Source organism: Diceros bicornis, chromosome 2, assembly GCF_020826845.1.
Source record: "Diceros bicornis minor isolate mBicDic1 chromosome 2, mDicBic1.mat.cur, whole genome shotgun sequence".
NCBI classification, from domain to species: Eukaryota; Metazoa; Chordata; class Mammalia; order Perissodactyla; family Rhinocerotidae; genus Diceros; species Diceros bicornis.
Window position 1 is genome coordinate 88,419,800 of NC_080741.1, and position 17,774 is coordinate 88,437,573.

General features: G+C 53.8%; 1 protein-coding gene across 7 annotated transcripts in view; it reads right to left on the reverse strand.

Moving 5' to 3' along the window:
• SLC6A6 (solute carrier family 6 member 6) overlaps window positions 1–17,774 on the reverse strand; it is a 78,409-nt gene that overhangs the window by 45,553 nt on the left and 15,082 nt on the right. For 2 of the 7 annotated variants that reach the window (XM_058566107.1, XM_058566123.1), the window contains one exon: window positions 3,447–3,620. The exons of 4 other annotated variants lie outside the window; for them this stretch is intronic. Coding sequence is in view for 1 of the 3 variants with exons in the window: in XM_058566079.1 (XP_058422062.1) it covers window positions 197–209 (13 nt within the window). In the remaining 2 variants the exon portion in view is untranslated. Of the gene's footprint in view, window positions 1–196; window positions 494–3,446; window positions 3,621–17,774 lie in introns of those variants that run through there. One more of the 7 variants, XM_058566079.1, reaches the window with a different exon arrangement.

The following is a 17,774-nucleotide window of genomic DNA, read 5'->3' on the forward strand; positions in this document are numbered from 1 at the left end:
GCCTTCAACCTACAGAAGCGTTTACTTCTGCCCAAGCCTCATGGACCCTCCTCTTTCCCAGATCAGGAAGCTAAGGCTCAGAGGAGGGTGTGGCCCAAGTCACACGGCCATGAAGCCATCAGGATTTGCACCTAGAGCCTGACTTCATGCCACTGGTACCACGCCGGGGCAAGGTGACCTCTGGACAGGGACCTACCAGAGCAGGTCATACGCCTTGGTCTGTGGTTTGCAGAGGAAGAAGTTGGTGAAGGTGAACAGATCTTGCAAAGAACTGGCCTCTGGAACGATACTGGGAGGGCAGGATGTGGCCCAATGTACAGCCTCCTTGTCCTCCTCCCCTCACAAAGACGGCTGCAGGTAACAGGTTAGGGACTGGGTCCCAACGTTCTTCTTATCTCCTTGGAGGGGGCAGGCCCTCACCCAGAGCCCAGAGAACCACAGGCGGACAGCAGAGACGGAACAAAAAGGAGGACGTGCGAACCGAAGGGTGGGGAGAGGGAGGAAGGCTGAGCAGGCTCCTCTGCGGCAGGGCTGGGCCCGGGAATGGGCGGGGCCGCAGGGGCAGGATGGCCAGATGCTGCCCGGGAGGTGACGGCAAGCTGGGCACACGCCATACCCAAAACAGAGGCGCCAGGCACCGGCAGAGCAGGCCACTGAGTCAGGGGACAGGCAGTGGTCTGGGGTCAGGACACAGTCTAGTTCTGGTTCTGCTGGGTCTGGCAGGCCAAGTATTTCCCCTCCGCATCTCGGAGCCAGGGGTAGAACGAGCAGGGTGGCTTTGGCAGGCAGTGACTGGTGGGTGCTATTTACTGAGAACCTGCCCTAGGGGCCAGCACTGCTTTAGGAACGGGGCATGGAGGGGAGCCCCAAGGAGCTGACCCTCCAGAAGGCAAGACGGACACTAAACACATACATGAATCAATGTTTACGACCAGGGCCAGCATGTAGGAGACAACCAAGCAGGATGAGGTATAGATGACGGGGACACAGGGAGTCTGCAAGGCCCCTCCGAGGAGGTGACGTTCATAACGGCAGACACTCACTGGGGACTGGCTCTGGGCAGGCCCCGTGCTAAGCCTGTTCAGGTACCAACTCATTTATTCCCCTCAGCAGCCTGGATGAAGGAATGAGGCCCAGAGAGGTGAAGCCACTTGCCCAAAGTCACACACCTGGAATGCATTTGAACCTGGGCGATCGGCTCCAGGGTCCATGCTTTTAACCATACTGAAGCTGAGATCTGGATGGCAAACATCTGCGGGAATGGTGTTCTCAGAGCAGGGAACAGTATGTGTAAAGAGGGCCACGCTGGGCATGGTAAAGGAAGAGAGAAAAGGCCAGTGAGACAGACAGAAAGGGGGCACGAGGCACGGGGTGACCTGGAGAGGTAGGGCCTGGCGGCCAGCCTTACAACCTGGGTTTATCCCAAGGGCAGTGGGAGACCCTGGAGAGTCTGTGCTGCCCCAGCGAGGACTCGACCCATCCGGCTAAAGGCCCCAGCTTGTTCCTGACCAGCCCCTCCTCCACTCTGGGAGGGCGTCCGACGGCCCACGCCGGGCTTTCCCCGTAGGCCGTTGCTAGCGGGGACTTTCTAGCAGGGGCCCGTGGAGCCCGAGCCCTTACCCCGACACCCTGGAGCCACCCAGCCCCTCCTTACGGGCTGAGTCCCTGTGGAACAGGCTGAAGGCAGCTGCTGCTTTTTGCAAAGAGGGACCAGCCAAGGATGGGTGGTCGTCAGAACTCCCTCCCCTTGCCCACCGGCCATAACACGAGTGACACAGAGAAGAAAATGTGTGTGCGTCTTATGCATCGGGCCTAGACCCTCACCCTCCACCAGTGACGCCCATGGGTTTGGAGAGAACAGGGCAGCCTTCAATGCTGCTTGATGGCGGACAAGTCCCTTCTCTGAGCAAACAGGCACTCCCTTACCTAGAGCCGGTCAGGAGGAAAAGACCCAAGCCCCAACTGTCCCTTGCTGACCGGGCACCTACTACACACTGGGGTATAGGGTCACCTTCCTGCCCTCGAGGTGCTAACGCCCAGAGACAGGCAGAGGGGCTCGTTTTGTTAAAGCAACACAAAAAGGATTCTACAACTTCAGGACGGGAGTTAGCGTCTGAACAAGAGAGGCTTCAAGGAGTAGGGCCTGTGACCCGCTCCGGCTGGGCCACGGCCTTCCTGGACCTGGACTCCTGGAGGAAGGCGAGGGTCCAGGAACAGTCAAGCCTCACGGATTCTGTCTGAGGGGACTTGGACCCCGAACACCACTTAGTCGAGTGCCAGCGCAGGCCGCCCCGCCGACACCTAAGCTCAGCTGCAGGAGGCGGGGCAGGGAGCGGAGGCAGCGCCACGAGGCCGGCGGGCGCTCAGCGCCGCTTTCACACACAGGCGGTGAGTCAGCAGGCAACGGCCTCCTGGCGCTGACTCACAGCCACAAGCCTGTCACTCTTCTCGGCGTCAGCGGCCCCACCACCCCAGCCCGGGTTTGCAGGAAGCGGGGGCGTGGTGGGGTCAACCTCCATCCTGAGGCAGGCTCTGCAGAACCCAGGATTATTTCTGGAGGCCACAAAAAAAGAGACAAGAAAAAAAGAAAGGCTTGGTTTCCAGTTCCTCAAACTTCCTCTTTTAGGCCGTAAGAACTGAAAGCCACCCTCCTCTCTCTGGCTGTGGAAAGCAAACAGAGGCCGCCCCTTCCTGGCTCTATAGACACTGGAGAGGGACAGGCCAGCTAAGGCAGCTAGGGCGTGCGTGCCTGGGGGCCAACGCTCAGAGCCCAGCCACCCTAACTCTGCCACCCAGGCTCTGCAGAAGTCACAGCTCCATGGAAACCAGCCAGGGCACGCTCTGCTGTATGGCCTTGGGCAAGTCGCCTCTCAGCCTCAGTGTTACTGTCTATAAGATGGGCTTCATACCCCATCTACAGCCGTGAAAACTCCTAGCCCATTAAATGTTTGTAAACAAGCTCCCCGCTCCCACTGTTCCTCTTTTAAACATGTTTCTCCTCAACGAGGAAGGACCTTCTTCCTTCCTCGATCCACCCTTCCCTCACCCTCTCTTAGAAATTCAGCTCAAGGAGAGTTTGGTGCCTGTGGAACGGAACAGGCTGGGATCTAGCAAGACAGACATGGTGACCAACTAGCAACATGTGCCACCAGTGCTCCCTGTTCCAAAGCAAAGGGGCTTGTTGCCTGGACTTGTGCTCCGCTTATCTGGAAGTCAAGTTTCAGGCATCCTCTACCATCTGGAGCCCACCCAAGATCCCCAGGGGCTACGGAACCACACATACCAGGCTTTCTCATGCCCCCATACATGGGCTCATGCTGTTCCCTTAGCCTGGCACACTGTTCCCCGAGCAACCCATAGGCAATCCCCCAGGACGATGTTCCCGAGGACCCCCCAGTGCCTTCCCTGGGCTCCGCGGGCCACGCCACCTCTGGCCCCACACTCACCAGCCCCTGCTGATTATCTGCTTACTCCTCTGTCGCCCAGGGCCTGCTTCCCGACACCCAGGACGAGGCTCAGCGCTGTGAGTATTTGCCAGATGGAACATTCAGTGCTCAGGACTCTGGGGACACTCAGTGTAGGAGGAAATATCTTCCACCTTGTAGCTGTAGGGCTCCTCGCTTCAGGGGACAGAGCAAAGAGCAATAGCAGACGTTTAGGACATAGGCAGGGCTGTCGACAGAGGAAGGGTGGGCCTACACACCCTCTGATGAACACGAGGGGACGTGTTCCTGGCATTGGAGCACAGTTCCCCCAAACGGTCAAAACTCTACAAAGCTTTGCCTTTTTTTGAGAGACAAGCCCCAAATCTTTAGGAAATCAATTTTCATTAAATAATGTGTTCCTTGAGCTTCTTCCAAAAATGACTTTGAAGTGAATTCTCCCCTCGCCCCCTAAAGATTTGCCAATGGGAATCCTGCTGGACCCTACACAAAACCAAAGGCTCAAAGCAGAGCCTTACAGGTTTTGGCGCACACAAATGCAAGCTCATTTTCTAGATGAGGAAACTGAGGCCCCAGAACCACAGCAGGGCTACGACAAGAGACACCAGCCTCTTTCACAGATGGACCATCAGAGCTCAATGGAACTTGTTTCACAAAGGGGAAACTGAGGCCAGAAGGAGGTGGTGGGGGGCTGGGACACTCCCAATACCCCCAACCCAGTGGAATGCAGTGGGTGCCAGAGGCTGAAGGTAAAGCTCTTATCCCAAACCAGGGAGACTGGACTCCCACCTAATCCCATCAGGTTGGCGGATGTCAGTACAGCAGCAGTGGTGACTTCCTGGGCTACAAGACGGTGCCTCACGGCAGCTACTGCTCAGCTAGAAGAACAACTCAGTATTAACATCCACTCCAGGGGTTGGGGGGACTCAAGGGAGGGCTGACATTTCTCAACTGCGGTCTTCTCCATGTGCAGACCATCTCCCAAGGCAACCCAGACAGCCTCCGTCTCCCTCCACCTTACGCCTCAATAGTGCCTGCCAAGAGCACAGGCTTGGGGATATGGCACTGCCTCCTCATGGCCTGTCACTCATGCAGCATCACAGAACAAGACCACCCCAACCACTGGGAACTCCACGGAGGTGTGCCCTGAACTCTGCTCTCACCAGCTTAGCCAAGCTTGTTTCTAGCAATCTCCACTCCCTGACATGTCACCCTCAGCTCAAGAACTCTCAGTTCTTCAAGAACTCTCCAGCTGCTTGGAGAATCTCTAAATTTCTCCACTTGGAATCCAAGGCTCATTACACATGTCTGCCCCTGTCCCCAGTCTCTGCCGCTTTATTTCTCTTCTTGTCCTGCCTGGGTCCCGGGACCTCCTCACTCTCCCCAAGATTACCCCATTCAATCCTGTGTGTTGTTTGTGGGTTCTCTTACATTTAGTGGACCCCACCCGCCTTGAAGACCTGGTCCAAGTGTCGCCTCCTCCAGGAAGCCCTTCCTGCCCACCCCACTCTTTCCCCTTGCCTCCTCTGGCCTATGTCACCCCACCGTTCACCAGGCGCTGGGCTCTTGCTTAGAACTGTGCAACTCTAGACAAAGTTCAAAGTTCCCCTTGGGTAACCTCAGTTTCTTCATCTATAAAACGGGCCCCATAATCTGTAAAACTTCCCCTCGCCGAAGTCTCTGGGCTCTTGGGCAGAGCTGGTGGATGACCAAGATTCTCACGTGTGCCTGAACATCAGCATCACCTGGGACTCTGGCTGAAAATGCAGACACCCGGGCCCACCCCGGACCTACGGACTCTGAATCTGCAAGGCTGTTAAACCAGCCCCCCAAGTGACTCTTAGAACCATGTAAAGTTGGGAACAGTGGTGCTAATGAACTGGGAGACGCTTGGTAAAGTGTAAAACAAAATCAACCAATGAGAAAGACCATTATTGGCTGATGATAATGCATGTGAGCGTGCATGGGTGCGTGCACATGTGTGAGCACGTGGATGGTCTCCCTTGCCAGACTGTGAGCCTCTGGGGGCTGGGCGAGCTGGGTTTTACTTCCGCCAGCCCCGTCAGTCCAGGGCCCACCCCAATACCCCTTTGCCAGACTTGATACTTTGCCAGAGGCCTCCTATTCCCTGTTGCCACTGCTCCTTACAGCACCCCTGGGGGATGGGCACCTTTGCCCCCATTTTACAGATTAGGAAACTGAGGCTCAGAGAGATGACATGACCTGGCCCAAGGTTACCCAGGACGCAAGTAACAGAGCCAGGGTTTGAAACCAGGACCAAGCCAACACTCCTTTTATCTGCTTGCTAAAGTAAAAAGGAGTTTGAGAAACAAAGGTCAGGGCTGACAGGTGGATTACGGGGCAGGGGGCTGAGTGGGGTATGTCTGATCCTGCGGGGACAAGCATCAGAGACCCCCCTACCCAGGAGGGCGCAAAAGAAGCCTGGACTTGGCTCTGAAGCCTGGCAAGGGGCAGAGTCCAGCTGAGCGGGCCTCAGACAGCGTCTCCAAAGACAGGGACGAGGTGAAAGGCATATTGCCTGGGACTCGGGGACCCCTCGGCTGTCACCCCGGCAGAGGGAGTCACCTTTTCCCTAAAGTGGAGGCAACAGATGGGGCATCCCTAAAAGCAGAAACAGCTGTCCCTAAGTGCCAGCTCCCCAAGCACAAGGAACAACAGCAAGAAAGGCCCCAGGAGGCCATGGGGAGGCCCCAGCCCTGCCAGCAACCAATGCTCCACCAAGGCCAGGCCTGCCCCTCTCTGGGCTGTGGTTTAGCCCAGCTGACCAGGAGACCCCAACAGCTTGAAGTATAGTGACCTAATCGTCCCTCCCCACACACAGGTGCACACAGGTACACACACACACACGGAGCCCTCTCTCTCTCTGTCTCTCTGCAAAGGCAACCTCCCCAGCAGAAGATGATGCACACCATAAATAAACCTCTCTCTGCCTCAGTTTCCTCAAATATAGATGGGGAGAGTAATAGTACTTATGACTGAGGGTTGTTGAGAGATTAAATGAGCTAATATGTATAGACTGCTCAGAACAGAACTGGGGACAAGGTGTGAGCCACCAGGATGATGACCAAATGCATGCACATTCCCCCCAAGACCAGTGACGGCCTGGACTCACAGCAAAGGCCCTGCTGGGCATCTCCTGTGTGCCAGGCCCACTGGGCACCCTATGGATCATCTCAGGGCCAGGACCAGGGTCCAGACAGCTCAGCCAGCTCTGAGATGTGAGGTGTCACCCTAACACCCCTGCCTCCTCCTGGCTGCCCCTTCCCTTCTATTCCAACTTCCTCTCCTCTTCTGCAGTGGGTGGGATTGGGGGGCCCTGGGGTCCCCCCATATACTTGCTGACTGAGGGACGACGTGGGTCCCACGGGCCTGGGGACCTGAGCATGGATGTGGAAACCTCCTGTCGCCTCCCCCACCTAGCCTTGGGATGGGGTCAGGAAAGCATCTCAGCAAGGGCAGAAGGCGGGCAGAGGAGCAGGCAGCCAGACCAGGGCCTGCAGCTCCCCATACAAGGTGCTGGTACCCTTCTGTCCCTTGGGCAGGGCGCCTGCCAGCCGGGGCGGCAGAAGTTACAGGGGCTGGGGTCTGGACCTGAGAGCAGCAAAGGCTTTGCTGCAAACACTGCTGGGAAATGGGGCTGCGAGCGGCTCCAACAACCATGGTGGGAGATGCAGACCAGCTACTGGGAGCACAGTGGCCAAGCAGCCTCCCTTCCCCTCGCCGCTCACAGCCGGAGGCGCTAGGCCGCTGTGCAAAAAACCTCTGGGAAAGGAAGGTGGCCCCACTGGTGTCCCCTAGGATGGCTGCAGCTGCAGAAATCAGATACTCTGATCCTTCAACTACTCCTGGCAGCCTCGAAACCCCAGAGGTCCCGGCTGGAGGTCCCTGGGTGCCTGAGACCCCTCGGCTGGCCATCACTGAATGGCAGATCAGCCCAGGACCCCAGTGCCCAGAGGAGACCGAGGCCTGAAAGGGGAAGGGGGCTTGCCAGGAAGCTCTAGAGTCAGGCTGCCAGGGATCAAATCCCGGCTCTGCAATGTGACCTTGGGCAGCCTACTGTGCCTCAGTTTCCTCAGCTGTAAAACATGGCTGATAGCGGCATCACCCTCCCAGGGCGGAGGGGTGACCACATGAACTGATGCAGGTAAACCGCTCAGCATAGGGCCAGATGCATATTAAGATTTCATGCAGAACGGTGAACATCAATTCACACTGGAGCTAATCTCAGAGAAGTCTCTACTAGTAGGAAGGCAAGATAACAGCGATTATTGTGGTTGGCTCTCAGAGCCTTCCGAAGAGCTTCTATGCCGTGACTGTCCAACGCCAGGCCTGTGCCAACCTGGGATGAAGCCTTCCCCAGCCCGCGGTGCAGAGAGAAAGCTAAGGGCACGCAGTCCAGGCCTGCGGTGGGAGGCTGGCAGAGCTCCCTTCTTCAACACAATTACCCCTACCTTCTAACACTGCAGCTTTCCTACTTTTTTATATTAAAAATGTCTTTCACAACATCATGGTGAGAGCAGATGGTCACTTTTTTTAAATCACAATTAAGCGGTAAAATAAAATGTTTGCCAGGCCAAGGTTGGGCCACTCCACTCCTCAACCCCAATTTGTTTTTTGAACGGGTACTAGTTCATGAAATTCAGCACCGTCATCTGGTCTAATATGCCCATGTTACAGGTGGGGAAACTGAGGCATAGGTGCAAGAGCTTCAGTCTCCAATGTTTGAACTCTGGGCTCTTCACATCCTTTCCCACCTGCTTCTACTGTTCAGATGCCTAGGACCAGCTCAACTCCTTACTTATTTGGGGAGTTCTTTCCCAGGCCCAGGAAATCCAGAGCCACATGGAGGTCCTTGACCCCAAGGGAACGCCCTGCCTGTTCACCTGGCGATGCGCCTTCTGTCAGCTCAGGGGCTGAGAGGCTCCATCAGGCAAGGATTTGAGCTGAGAAGGGGGTAAACAGAGGGTCCCACTGGAGGTCTCGGGTAGGCGGCCTGGGCGAACAGTTCCCAGCAAGGAGACCCATGGCCTGCTCCAAGCTGCACATCTCTGAGGAGGACCTCGTTCCCACCAGGCCCCCGGTGGCACCACTCAGGTCAGAACTTGGAAGCCCTGAAGGGCTCCGGCACTTGTTCCCTGCTGCCTCTCCCTGAACACCATTTCCTAGGTCACTGTAGCTGTTGCAGACCTCACAAGCTTGATCACAGAAGGCAGCCCAGTGTGGCTCTCTAAGGGGACAAAGTCTTCGTGAGCAGACGGGGACACAGGTGGACAAGCAAACGCGACTTACTCCAGGCACTGGGGAATGGGGAGCATCAGAGCCTGAGAGAGTACAAAAGGTGCCCAGCACCTCAGCTCTGGGCCTCAGAGTATCTGCTCACGAGGTCACAATGCCCCTTCCAACACAGCCCAGGCGCCCGGAGACTGCGTTCTCCAGAAAAATGCCACCATTAGGAATGTCCCTTAGCAGAACCAAAGCCAGAGAGAGGGTTCCTTTATCACAGAACTCACCGTCTCTACGCACCATTGCCTGGCAGGCCCTCGTCTTTCACAGCTCACTGCCTTTTTACAGGCCATTCCAGACCCTGGAATGCACATCCCTGCTCTTCTCCCTCCTCAAATGCCACCTCCTCTGGGAAGCCTTCCCTGACCATCCCCTGCTCGTCTCCCAGTGGAACGAGTCGCTCACTGCTCATTGCTCATGTCTTCCTCCCGTGGTCACAGACTCATCACAGGGTGCTCTAGGGCAGGGGGCGGGCCTCGTCCCAGGAGGCAGCGAATGAGGAGGACCCTGGTCTACCATTGTCATAGCAACCCTCGGTTCTAACTCCCACTGTTGTTACATCCATGACACAAGAATAACTGCAGCTAACATTATGTGCCTGGCACTGTGTTGGGCACTTGATATAATTCAAACTAATAGTAATTTTTTAAATCATGGTAAATATTTTTCTTATTTCCTTAAATCACTTTTCACTGATTATGACTGCTCACTTTTCTCTGACAATCAGTCCAAAGGTAATGTGACTTGACAGCATTTTCAGACAGTCTGAGAGGATAAAAAGCACACTCGAAATGTCTTAAATATATGGAAAAATCCTCCAACCTCACAGCCAGTTTCCAAGAGAAATAGCAGCTCCCTGGGCTGAGTGCCTGTGTGTGCCTGGCTCAGTGCTGGCACCTGGGTGCCGTACTTTACCCATTTCTTACCAACCACCCTATGAGATGAGGAATCGCACCCCATCTGAGACTCAGAGAGGTTGAGCAACTTGACCAAGGTTGCACAGCCAGGAAGAGGCAGGGCTCCAGAGTCCTGGGTCCTCAACCACTGGGCTCTGGGGCATTTCCTGGCTATGATCTTTGACACCAGGAAGTCCCCCTCTTCACCTGATACAGGAGGAAACTGAGGCCGGCAGGAAGTGTAGTGTCATTTTGCAAATTGACCAGCTAGGGTTAGAATCCAGGTCCTTGAGTGGGCCCAGATCACACACATCTTGAAGGACTAGGACACAGCCGGCCTCAACCACAGAGCAGCAGCAACCAAAACAACCCACCTCGATGGGGCTTTGTGCTCAGTGCTTTCTGGGGACCTTCCCATTTACCTGTGTGTACCTGCTGGGCCAACCAAGTCCTGACCCCTCAGGCAGAAAGAGCTTTCACCAACTTAAATTCAGCCTGCCCAGAGCATCAGGTGGCTGATGTCCAGGGGTGTGGCTAACATCAATGAATGAGGAAGGGAAGGGACGGAAGCCAGGGCTTCTCTCTCTTTGCCCAGACCGTTTCTGGAAACATAACTGCCGCCTTCCGTCTTCCTCTCTCTCAGCCCCGGGGCAGCCCCCCACTCCCGACCTCCCCTGAGCTTTCTCTCAGCCAGACCCTCCTGCAAAGTATCCCCTCCCCTGTAGCCCGGGACTTAACCAGCTTGTTCACTGCAGACAGCCTGGGCCATCTGAAAACGTCTTCTGTCACTCCTTGGGGGCAAGGACACCTGAGATTTAGGCCGCGCTACAAATAGTCAAGAAATTCATCCTTTTTAATTGACTCATCTATTTATTTGGTCAGTCAGGTCCTGCTGACCCCTAGATGGCCGCATTCTACATGATTCTTCCCCAATATTGCCAGTGGAGAGGAAGGACCCTCCTGGCCCCTCCAGCTTTGCTCTCTGAATTTCTCAACAGGCATCCCTCCCCCCGACCCACGAGATTCTCCTCTCCAAAGATGCTTTGCCTAGTTCCTCGTTTGCCTAGGCTGCGTCATCATAACAGATTTTAGTTGGAACCTAACTCTGCCACTTGCCAGCTGCAAGCAGTGACCTCAGGAATGTCACCTTCCCCTTGGGGCCTCAGTTGCATCACCTGTAAAATGGTCCATCTCAAATTACACAAGGGAAGGTACGAGGAAGTGCCTCCAGACAGGACTGGATTTGCTCTCAGGAGAAACAACATGCCCGATCTCAAGCAGTTTAATGCCTACACCCCTTCTTAGCATCATCCGGCAAAGTGCTGGGAGACGCAGCAACAGACACCCACAGCTGCTCTGTCATGAGGGAAAATACCAAATAAACAGTTTCTCCACCAGGTGTTCTGTGTCAAACAAGCAGCCAAGTCCGCTGGCACTGCCATCCCCTCCCGAGGCACCTCACACGCTCCTGAAACCACGCGAGTCAGCAAAACGAGGTGAGCCATCTCCTTGGGGGGCTTCCTCTTGGGACCTCGGGCCACGCCTGCGACTCTCTACAAGCATGTTTGGGTGGTGGCGGCGCTTGTCTGTTTTTCTTCCTGAGTAGAAGCCAGTTGTAAAACAACAACTAAACAACAGTCGCTTCCTTTAAGGAGTACCTGGAAGCATTAAATAGGGACTTCTGGTTCCTGGCTGGTTCCCCAAAGCGAATCAAGACCAACCGCTCAGCAGGGCACTTGGGGTCACCAGGCTAGACCACCCATCCGGCTCCTCTCGCCTCTCCCCTCCCCACTGCCCCAGAACAAGGCACCCCAGCCACCCCCCGCTCCTTATGGCCCCAGAGCACCCACTCCACACTTTCACTCTTGGCCCTGCCTTTCCATGGGCTGTGTCCTCCACCAGTAATGTCCTTCTGTCTGGTGCCACCGGGCATGCTATTGTCATTCAAGGCCTCTGGGAAAGTCTTTTGAACTTTGTGTGTCCAAAGTATCTCCAGGAGACCCCACCGACAGATGCGGGATTTGTCTCCCCCTTGGCCTGGGAGTTCCCAGGTGGAACAGAGTGCAGCTCATCTCTGCGTCCCCAGGGCCCAGCGGGGGCCGGAGCCACAGGAAAAGTCCATAACTCTGACGACTGAATGAACCCACTTTCAATTCTCGGTTTTCAGATGCTTAGAGGTTTTCCCCAAACTTCCCCTGACATCAATATTCTCGCCTAGGCCTTCCCCCCACTCAGCAGGGCTGGAGGGGGTTTGAAAACATGTGAGTTTCTCAAATGGACAGGAAAGGCCAAAGGGAAAGCAAAAGGTCGGCACCCTATGACTCTAAGAAGTCGGGGGCTCTTGTATCCATGAGATGATGGGTGTGAACTGAACCTATTGTGGTGATCATTTCACAGTAGATGTAAGTCCCACCATCATGCTGGACACCTTCAACTTATACAGTGACGTATGTCAATTATTCTCAATAATACTGGAGAAAAGAAACTCACACCAAATTTTAATTTATATCTTCACCTATTAGTCTCACCTACTAGACTGTAAGATTCTAAGAAGCTGACACTATGTCTTATATTTATATCACCAGCACCTGTTATAATATTTATGAATATGAAGTAAAATTAATTAAAGAAAAAAGAAGTTGGGCACAACCCAGAAGCTCCTGAAGGCCTGGTCCTCAGCCACGACGCTTTTAGGCCTGGCCACACGGGGACCAGCTGGCCCAAAGAAGGTCAGAGTTCTGTGGGAATCAGTGCCTCGATGTACTACCCCCAGGCACCTTCCAGAGTGGCGGCTTTTCTAGCTTTGTCTCTTTTGGGCTGAGACACTGCACTGACCGTCTGGACTGTTTATGTGAAGACATCGTCCCTGACAGGACTTGATTAGGGCCACCACTAATAAGATACATCAGAACTACCTGCAGCAAGCTTGTCACTATACCAAACCGCTTTCTCCTACATGCGCCAGTTAAGCTAGCAGGCATCACAGTCCCCATTTTACAGACGGGGCAACTGAGGCCCAGGCAGGAGACAGGACTCCTCCGAGGTCACACAGCCAGGAAGCAGCAGAGCAGAGACTCTTCTCTCGATAGCACCAGGACAGGAAGAGTGGTTCTGAGACGACCCAACATGGCCTGACCTCTCAAGGTGCTGTGTTACCTTGGGCAGGTTACTGCACCTCTCTGAGCCTCGGGAGGCTCATTATGAGGAAGGATGGATAGGAAGGTGGAGGCAGACAGGCTCATGAGAAGAAGGGGCGGCTCACGTTCCCAGACTGTTTCCCTCCTCTACTCTGAGATGAGGCCCGGCCTCCTGGTTAGACACACTGACAGCACTGGGGGGACCCTTGTCTTGCTTTGTAACTGAATAATGGTTTGTGTGATCATTTATGTCGTCTCTCGCCTCCTGCCTTCTTCCCCAGTCTATCCTTACCACCTAGCACTGCACCTGGTATATAGTGAGTGCTCAATAAATACTCACCAAGTGACTGAATGAATGTTGAATAACTGACTTAGTTCATTCAGATGTGAGAACATCATAAGACAGGAGAAGGGCTGGAGGGAATAATCCAGAAAGGACAGCAGGGCCCCACTGGGCAGCACCCCGTGGAAGGAGAGGGCAGGGTGGGAAGCTGGGGCCAGAAGCCCACCAGTCCCGTCTCCCACTCTGTGTGGCCACAGTGGCATCACCGGGTGCCCCCTGGGCCCAGGTTCCTCTGCCCTGAGGCGGAGAGCATCGTGACTCTCACAGGGCTGCCATGCAGCTCGGATGCGGACCCGACCGTGAGGTCCTGGGGCACAGCAGGTGCTCCATAAGTACCTCCACGTCAGAACCAGACCTTGTAGATCAACTAGGTGACTCTTCTGATCCCTGGAGGAGACATAGGCCCAAGGCGTCTTCGAGTCCCACAGCAAAGAGGACAGGGCCAGGTGGGAGCCACTGCAACCAGATTCACGGGGACGACCTGAAACCTCATGATCACAAGGGGCCCTCCCTGGGCTGCCGGTAAACCAGGCTGCAGAGGTCAGCTTGTCAGATTTACTAACACTGCATAGGACACACTTATACTAAACCAGGACTCACTGTTTACCTGAAACTCTAATTTAACTGGCAACCTTACCCAGAGTGAAGGGATCCCTCTGTTATCCACAACCCCCCTAACATCCAGCACAAATGTGAGACCCAGGAAATGACAGGGATCAAATACCCTGGGGCTGCCTGGTCTAAAAATCTCTGCCTGAGTACAAATTATATAACCCGGGACTTAAGGGTCACACTCGCCCGTAGGCACGCTCCTTTCTTTCCTCCCACCCAGAGGAAGCCTCTTGCCTGATGGCTGCACAAACCTTTCACAGTCCTCTCGGCTCCTCCCTGTTTCCACAGTTTTTCCAAAGCAGGTGGCAACCACAAAGGACCTCGTAGATGACTCACGTGCCACGTTCTCCTATCCTGCACCTTTGACAGACATTGCTAATCGATCATGGCATCCTTCCCACTGATTAGGACCAGCCTTGATTCCTCAGCAGAACATGGTCTCTCTCTCTGGGCCTCAGTAACTTAATGGACAAGAGAAAGAGAAAGCTGTCATGAGAGGAGATGGTGGCGCAGGCAAGATGCCCAGAACAGACTAGCAGGCAGCGAGGCAAGCAGAAGCTCGCAGCACCACTCGCCCATGAAAACATAAATAAGAACCACAACCCCCTCATTGTGGCAGGACGCAGCAGCCCTGGTGAGACCCCACAGGGCCAGAACTCAGGGAGGAGGAAAGGAGTGAGGATGGGGGACTTGGGGAGTAAGAGAGAACACCTGTGCAAAGTGAGGCAGGAGCCCCGTCAGGGCTGGGAATGAGGAGCAGGCCGATCAAAACAAGCTCTGGCTACTGCTCGGGATGCAGCCGAGGTGTCTGGGTACACAGCTCAGGCTGCTGTAGGGGCCGGCCCTTTTCCTAAGCACACACAGACCCCATGGGGCCCATGCCCTTTTGTCCATTTTACAGAGAAGCGGGGCTCAGAGACGGAGACCCCTCACACCAGGGCACCCGGCTCCTAAAAGCAGAGCTGAGATTCATGTCCAAAGCTCAGCTCGGCCTCGCGGGAAGCTACCCTGGAAATGATTCCAGATCTTTATTTTACACGTAAAGAAACCCGAAGGCCCAGAGAAAGGAAGTGATTTGTCCGAGGCCCCCCCAGTAAGTTGGCGGGGGAGTGGGTAAATGAAGGAGGTGCTGTGGGGCACCCGAGGACGGCTGGGTCTGGACACTGACCCGGGCACCCTCCTCCCTCAGGGGTGCCCCAGGGAGCCAGCCACTCCAAACCCAGACACTGTCTGCAGCCCAGGGAGCCAGGAGGTTCCTGCTTCTGGGATCCTGGGTTTCCAGACTTAGCTATCGGCTGGCTGAGAACAGACTAACAGATGGGAATACCTTCCGGAAACCTCTCAGGTTTCACCGCAGTGGGCAGCTCTGGTCTTTGGAAGGCCCTGTCAGTTTCTGAAAAAAACCCTGTGATGTTGTGATTTATAATAAGAAATATATATTTGGCCTTCATCCCCGTTTCTGGCAAACAGCTCCTAAAACCCTTGGAATTTCCTAAGTGAAGAGAGCGAGGGAGGTGACTTTTAGAATGCACCTAAGGACGGGGGCTGGTTTCAGGAGAACCAACCACCTGATTAGAGGATTGGAACTTTCGGTCCCATCCCCTTGACCTCCGGGGAGGGGAGAGGGACTGGAGGTTGAGTCCAATTACCAGGGGCAGGTGATTTAATCAATCATGCCTAGATAATAAAGCCTCCATAAAAACTCAAAAGAATGGGGTTCGGAGAGCTTCCAGATTGGTGAACACGTGGAGATCTGAAGAGAGTGGACACGAGCGCTCGGAGAGGGCACGGAGGCTCCAGGCCACTTCCCCACACCTTGCCCTATGCATCCCTTCCACCTGGCTGTTCCTGGGTTCTATCCTTTTATAATAAATCAGTGATCTAGTAAGTAAAATGTTTCTCTAAGTTCTGTGAGCACCTCTAGCAAATTAATCGAACCCAAGGAGGGGGTCGTGGGTGCCTCCAATTTATAGCTGGATTTACAGCCAGTGGGTCTGAAGCCCAGGTGACAACCTGGACTTGGACTGGCAGCTGAAGTGGGGGTGGGGGGCAGTCTTGCAGGACCGAACCATTAATTTGAGGAATCTGACGCTCTCTCTAGGTAAACAGTGTCAGAATTGAGTTAAATTGTAGGATACCCACCTGGCGTCAGAGAATCGCTTGGTGGTGTGGGGAAAACTCCCACACATTAGAATTGTAACCTCTCTCCTTGTAGAAGTCCCTGTCTGACCCCTGTTGGGGCTAAGAGCCAAGACAGGAAGATACACCCACGGAGTCGTCTCTCCACCTGAGGCCGGAGCTTTCCCGCCACAGGTGAGGCCACAAGAGGAGGCTCCTGCTTCTCTGGTGGTCCAGAGGCCCCATCGCCCAGCAGCTGCTGTGTGGGGCCTACAAGCCAAAGACACGGGTTAAAGCCAGGCTCCCTGTCCTGACGCGTGGGACCTCGAGTTGGCCATCGCCCTCCTGAGCCTTAAATTTCTCACCTGTTACGGGGACACTAATCACGCTTTGAGATAATGCTAGCATTAAAGATAGACAACCTTTCTGAGAACTACGAAAGGCTGCACACGCTATTGCCTGTATACTCAGATGATCCTGGGATACAGGTGTCACTAACAGGAGCCACAGGAAGAGCAAGGATAATAACTACTATATAAAGTGCTATGTGCCAGTCACTGTTCTAGAACATTCACAGTGTTTCTTCCCTGATCCTCAAAACAGCCACAGAAGGGGCATTTGACATCATGTCCATTTTGACAGAGGACCCTTGGGCCCAGAGAGGTTAGGTGACATGCGCTGGGTCACACAGCAAGGTAGAGCCAAATGACATTTACACCCAGACGCATTGGACACCAGAGCTTAGGTCTTAACCACACCTCTCCTCTCTCTAAAGGGTCTATTTATCAACCTCCCAGTCTGGCCCAGTAGTCATAGCCATTTCTTGTTGACTGAGTTATTTTCTTCTCCAAATGAGGAAGGCTGGCAGACTGGGAGCTTCTCCGGGATGCACTGCTTTAAATCCTCCGCTCCCTGAAGCCTGGAAGGCGAGGGCTCCCCAGGAACCTGCCCCCGCTCTCTCTCGATGCCTGAGGGCTGTCACCGACAGGGAGGGGTGTCAATTAGGGCAATTTCTGGAGGCTCAATGATTTGGTAAGTTGTGCCCAGCATCTTAAAAATGCAAACCCCTTTGGGAAGCAATGCCAACTTCCAGGCAGACCAACATGTAAGATGTTCACTGCACTCAGTTTTGCAAGATGACAAAGTTCCAGAGACTGGCTGCACAACAATGTGAATATACTTTACTAACTATAGGCTTAAAAATGGTTAGGATGGCAAACTTCATGTTATGTGTATTTTACCACAATTAAAAATAGAAAGAAAAAAAAAAGATGTTCACAGCAGAGCGGTTTATAAGAAAGAGAAACTGCAAATGGCCAATCTCTCATCACTAGGGGATTAATTAAATAAACAATGGTTTACTCAAACAAATCAAAACAAATTAGAACAGGGGGTCAGCAAACTGTGGCCCCTGGGCCGGATCCAGCCCTTTGTTTCTGTAAATAGTTTTACTGGCACAGAGCTGCAGCCATTCGTTTGCATCTTGTCTATGACTCCTAGCTTCACCAGCACACGTGAGTCCTCGGAGGTGAGACCACATAGCCCACAAGCCCAAAATACATCCTTTCCAGCCTTTAAGAAAAGTTTGCTGACCCCTAACTTAGAAGATCAAAGACCCAGAAGAACGCTCAGAAATATGTTATGGGGGGAAAGTTGGCTCCCAAGCATAGCCACACTGCGAGTTCAATTTCAAAAGGAAAATTTTAAATAATGGATATTCACTCACATGTTTATTATGCACCATTAGATGGTTATCTCCGGATGGGGGAATATAGAGATGAATTATTTTTTCTTTTGACTTTTCTATGCTCTCCAAATTTTCTGTATTAAAAATATATCTCCCAACAGTAGAAGAAATAATTATGTGACGCAACAGAAGTGTTAACTAACGCTACAATGACAATCATATTCAATATAAACG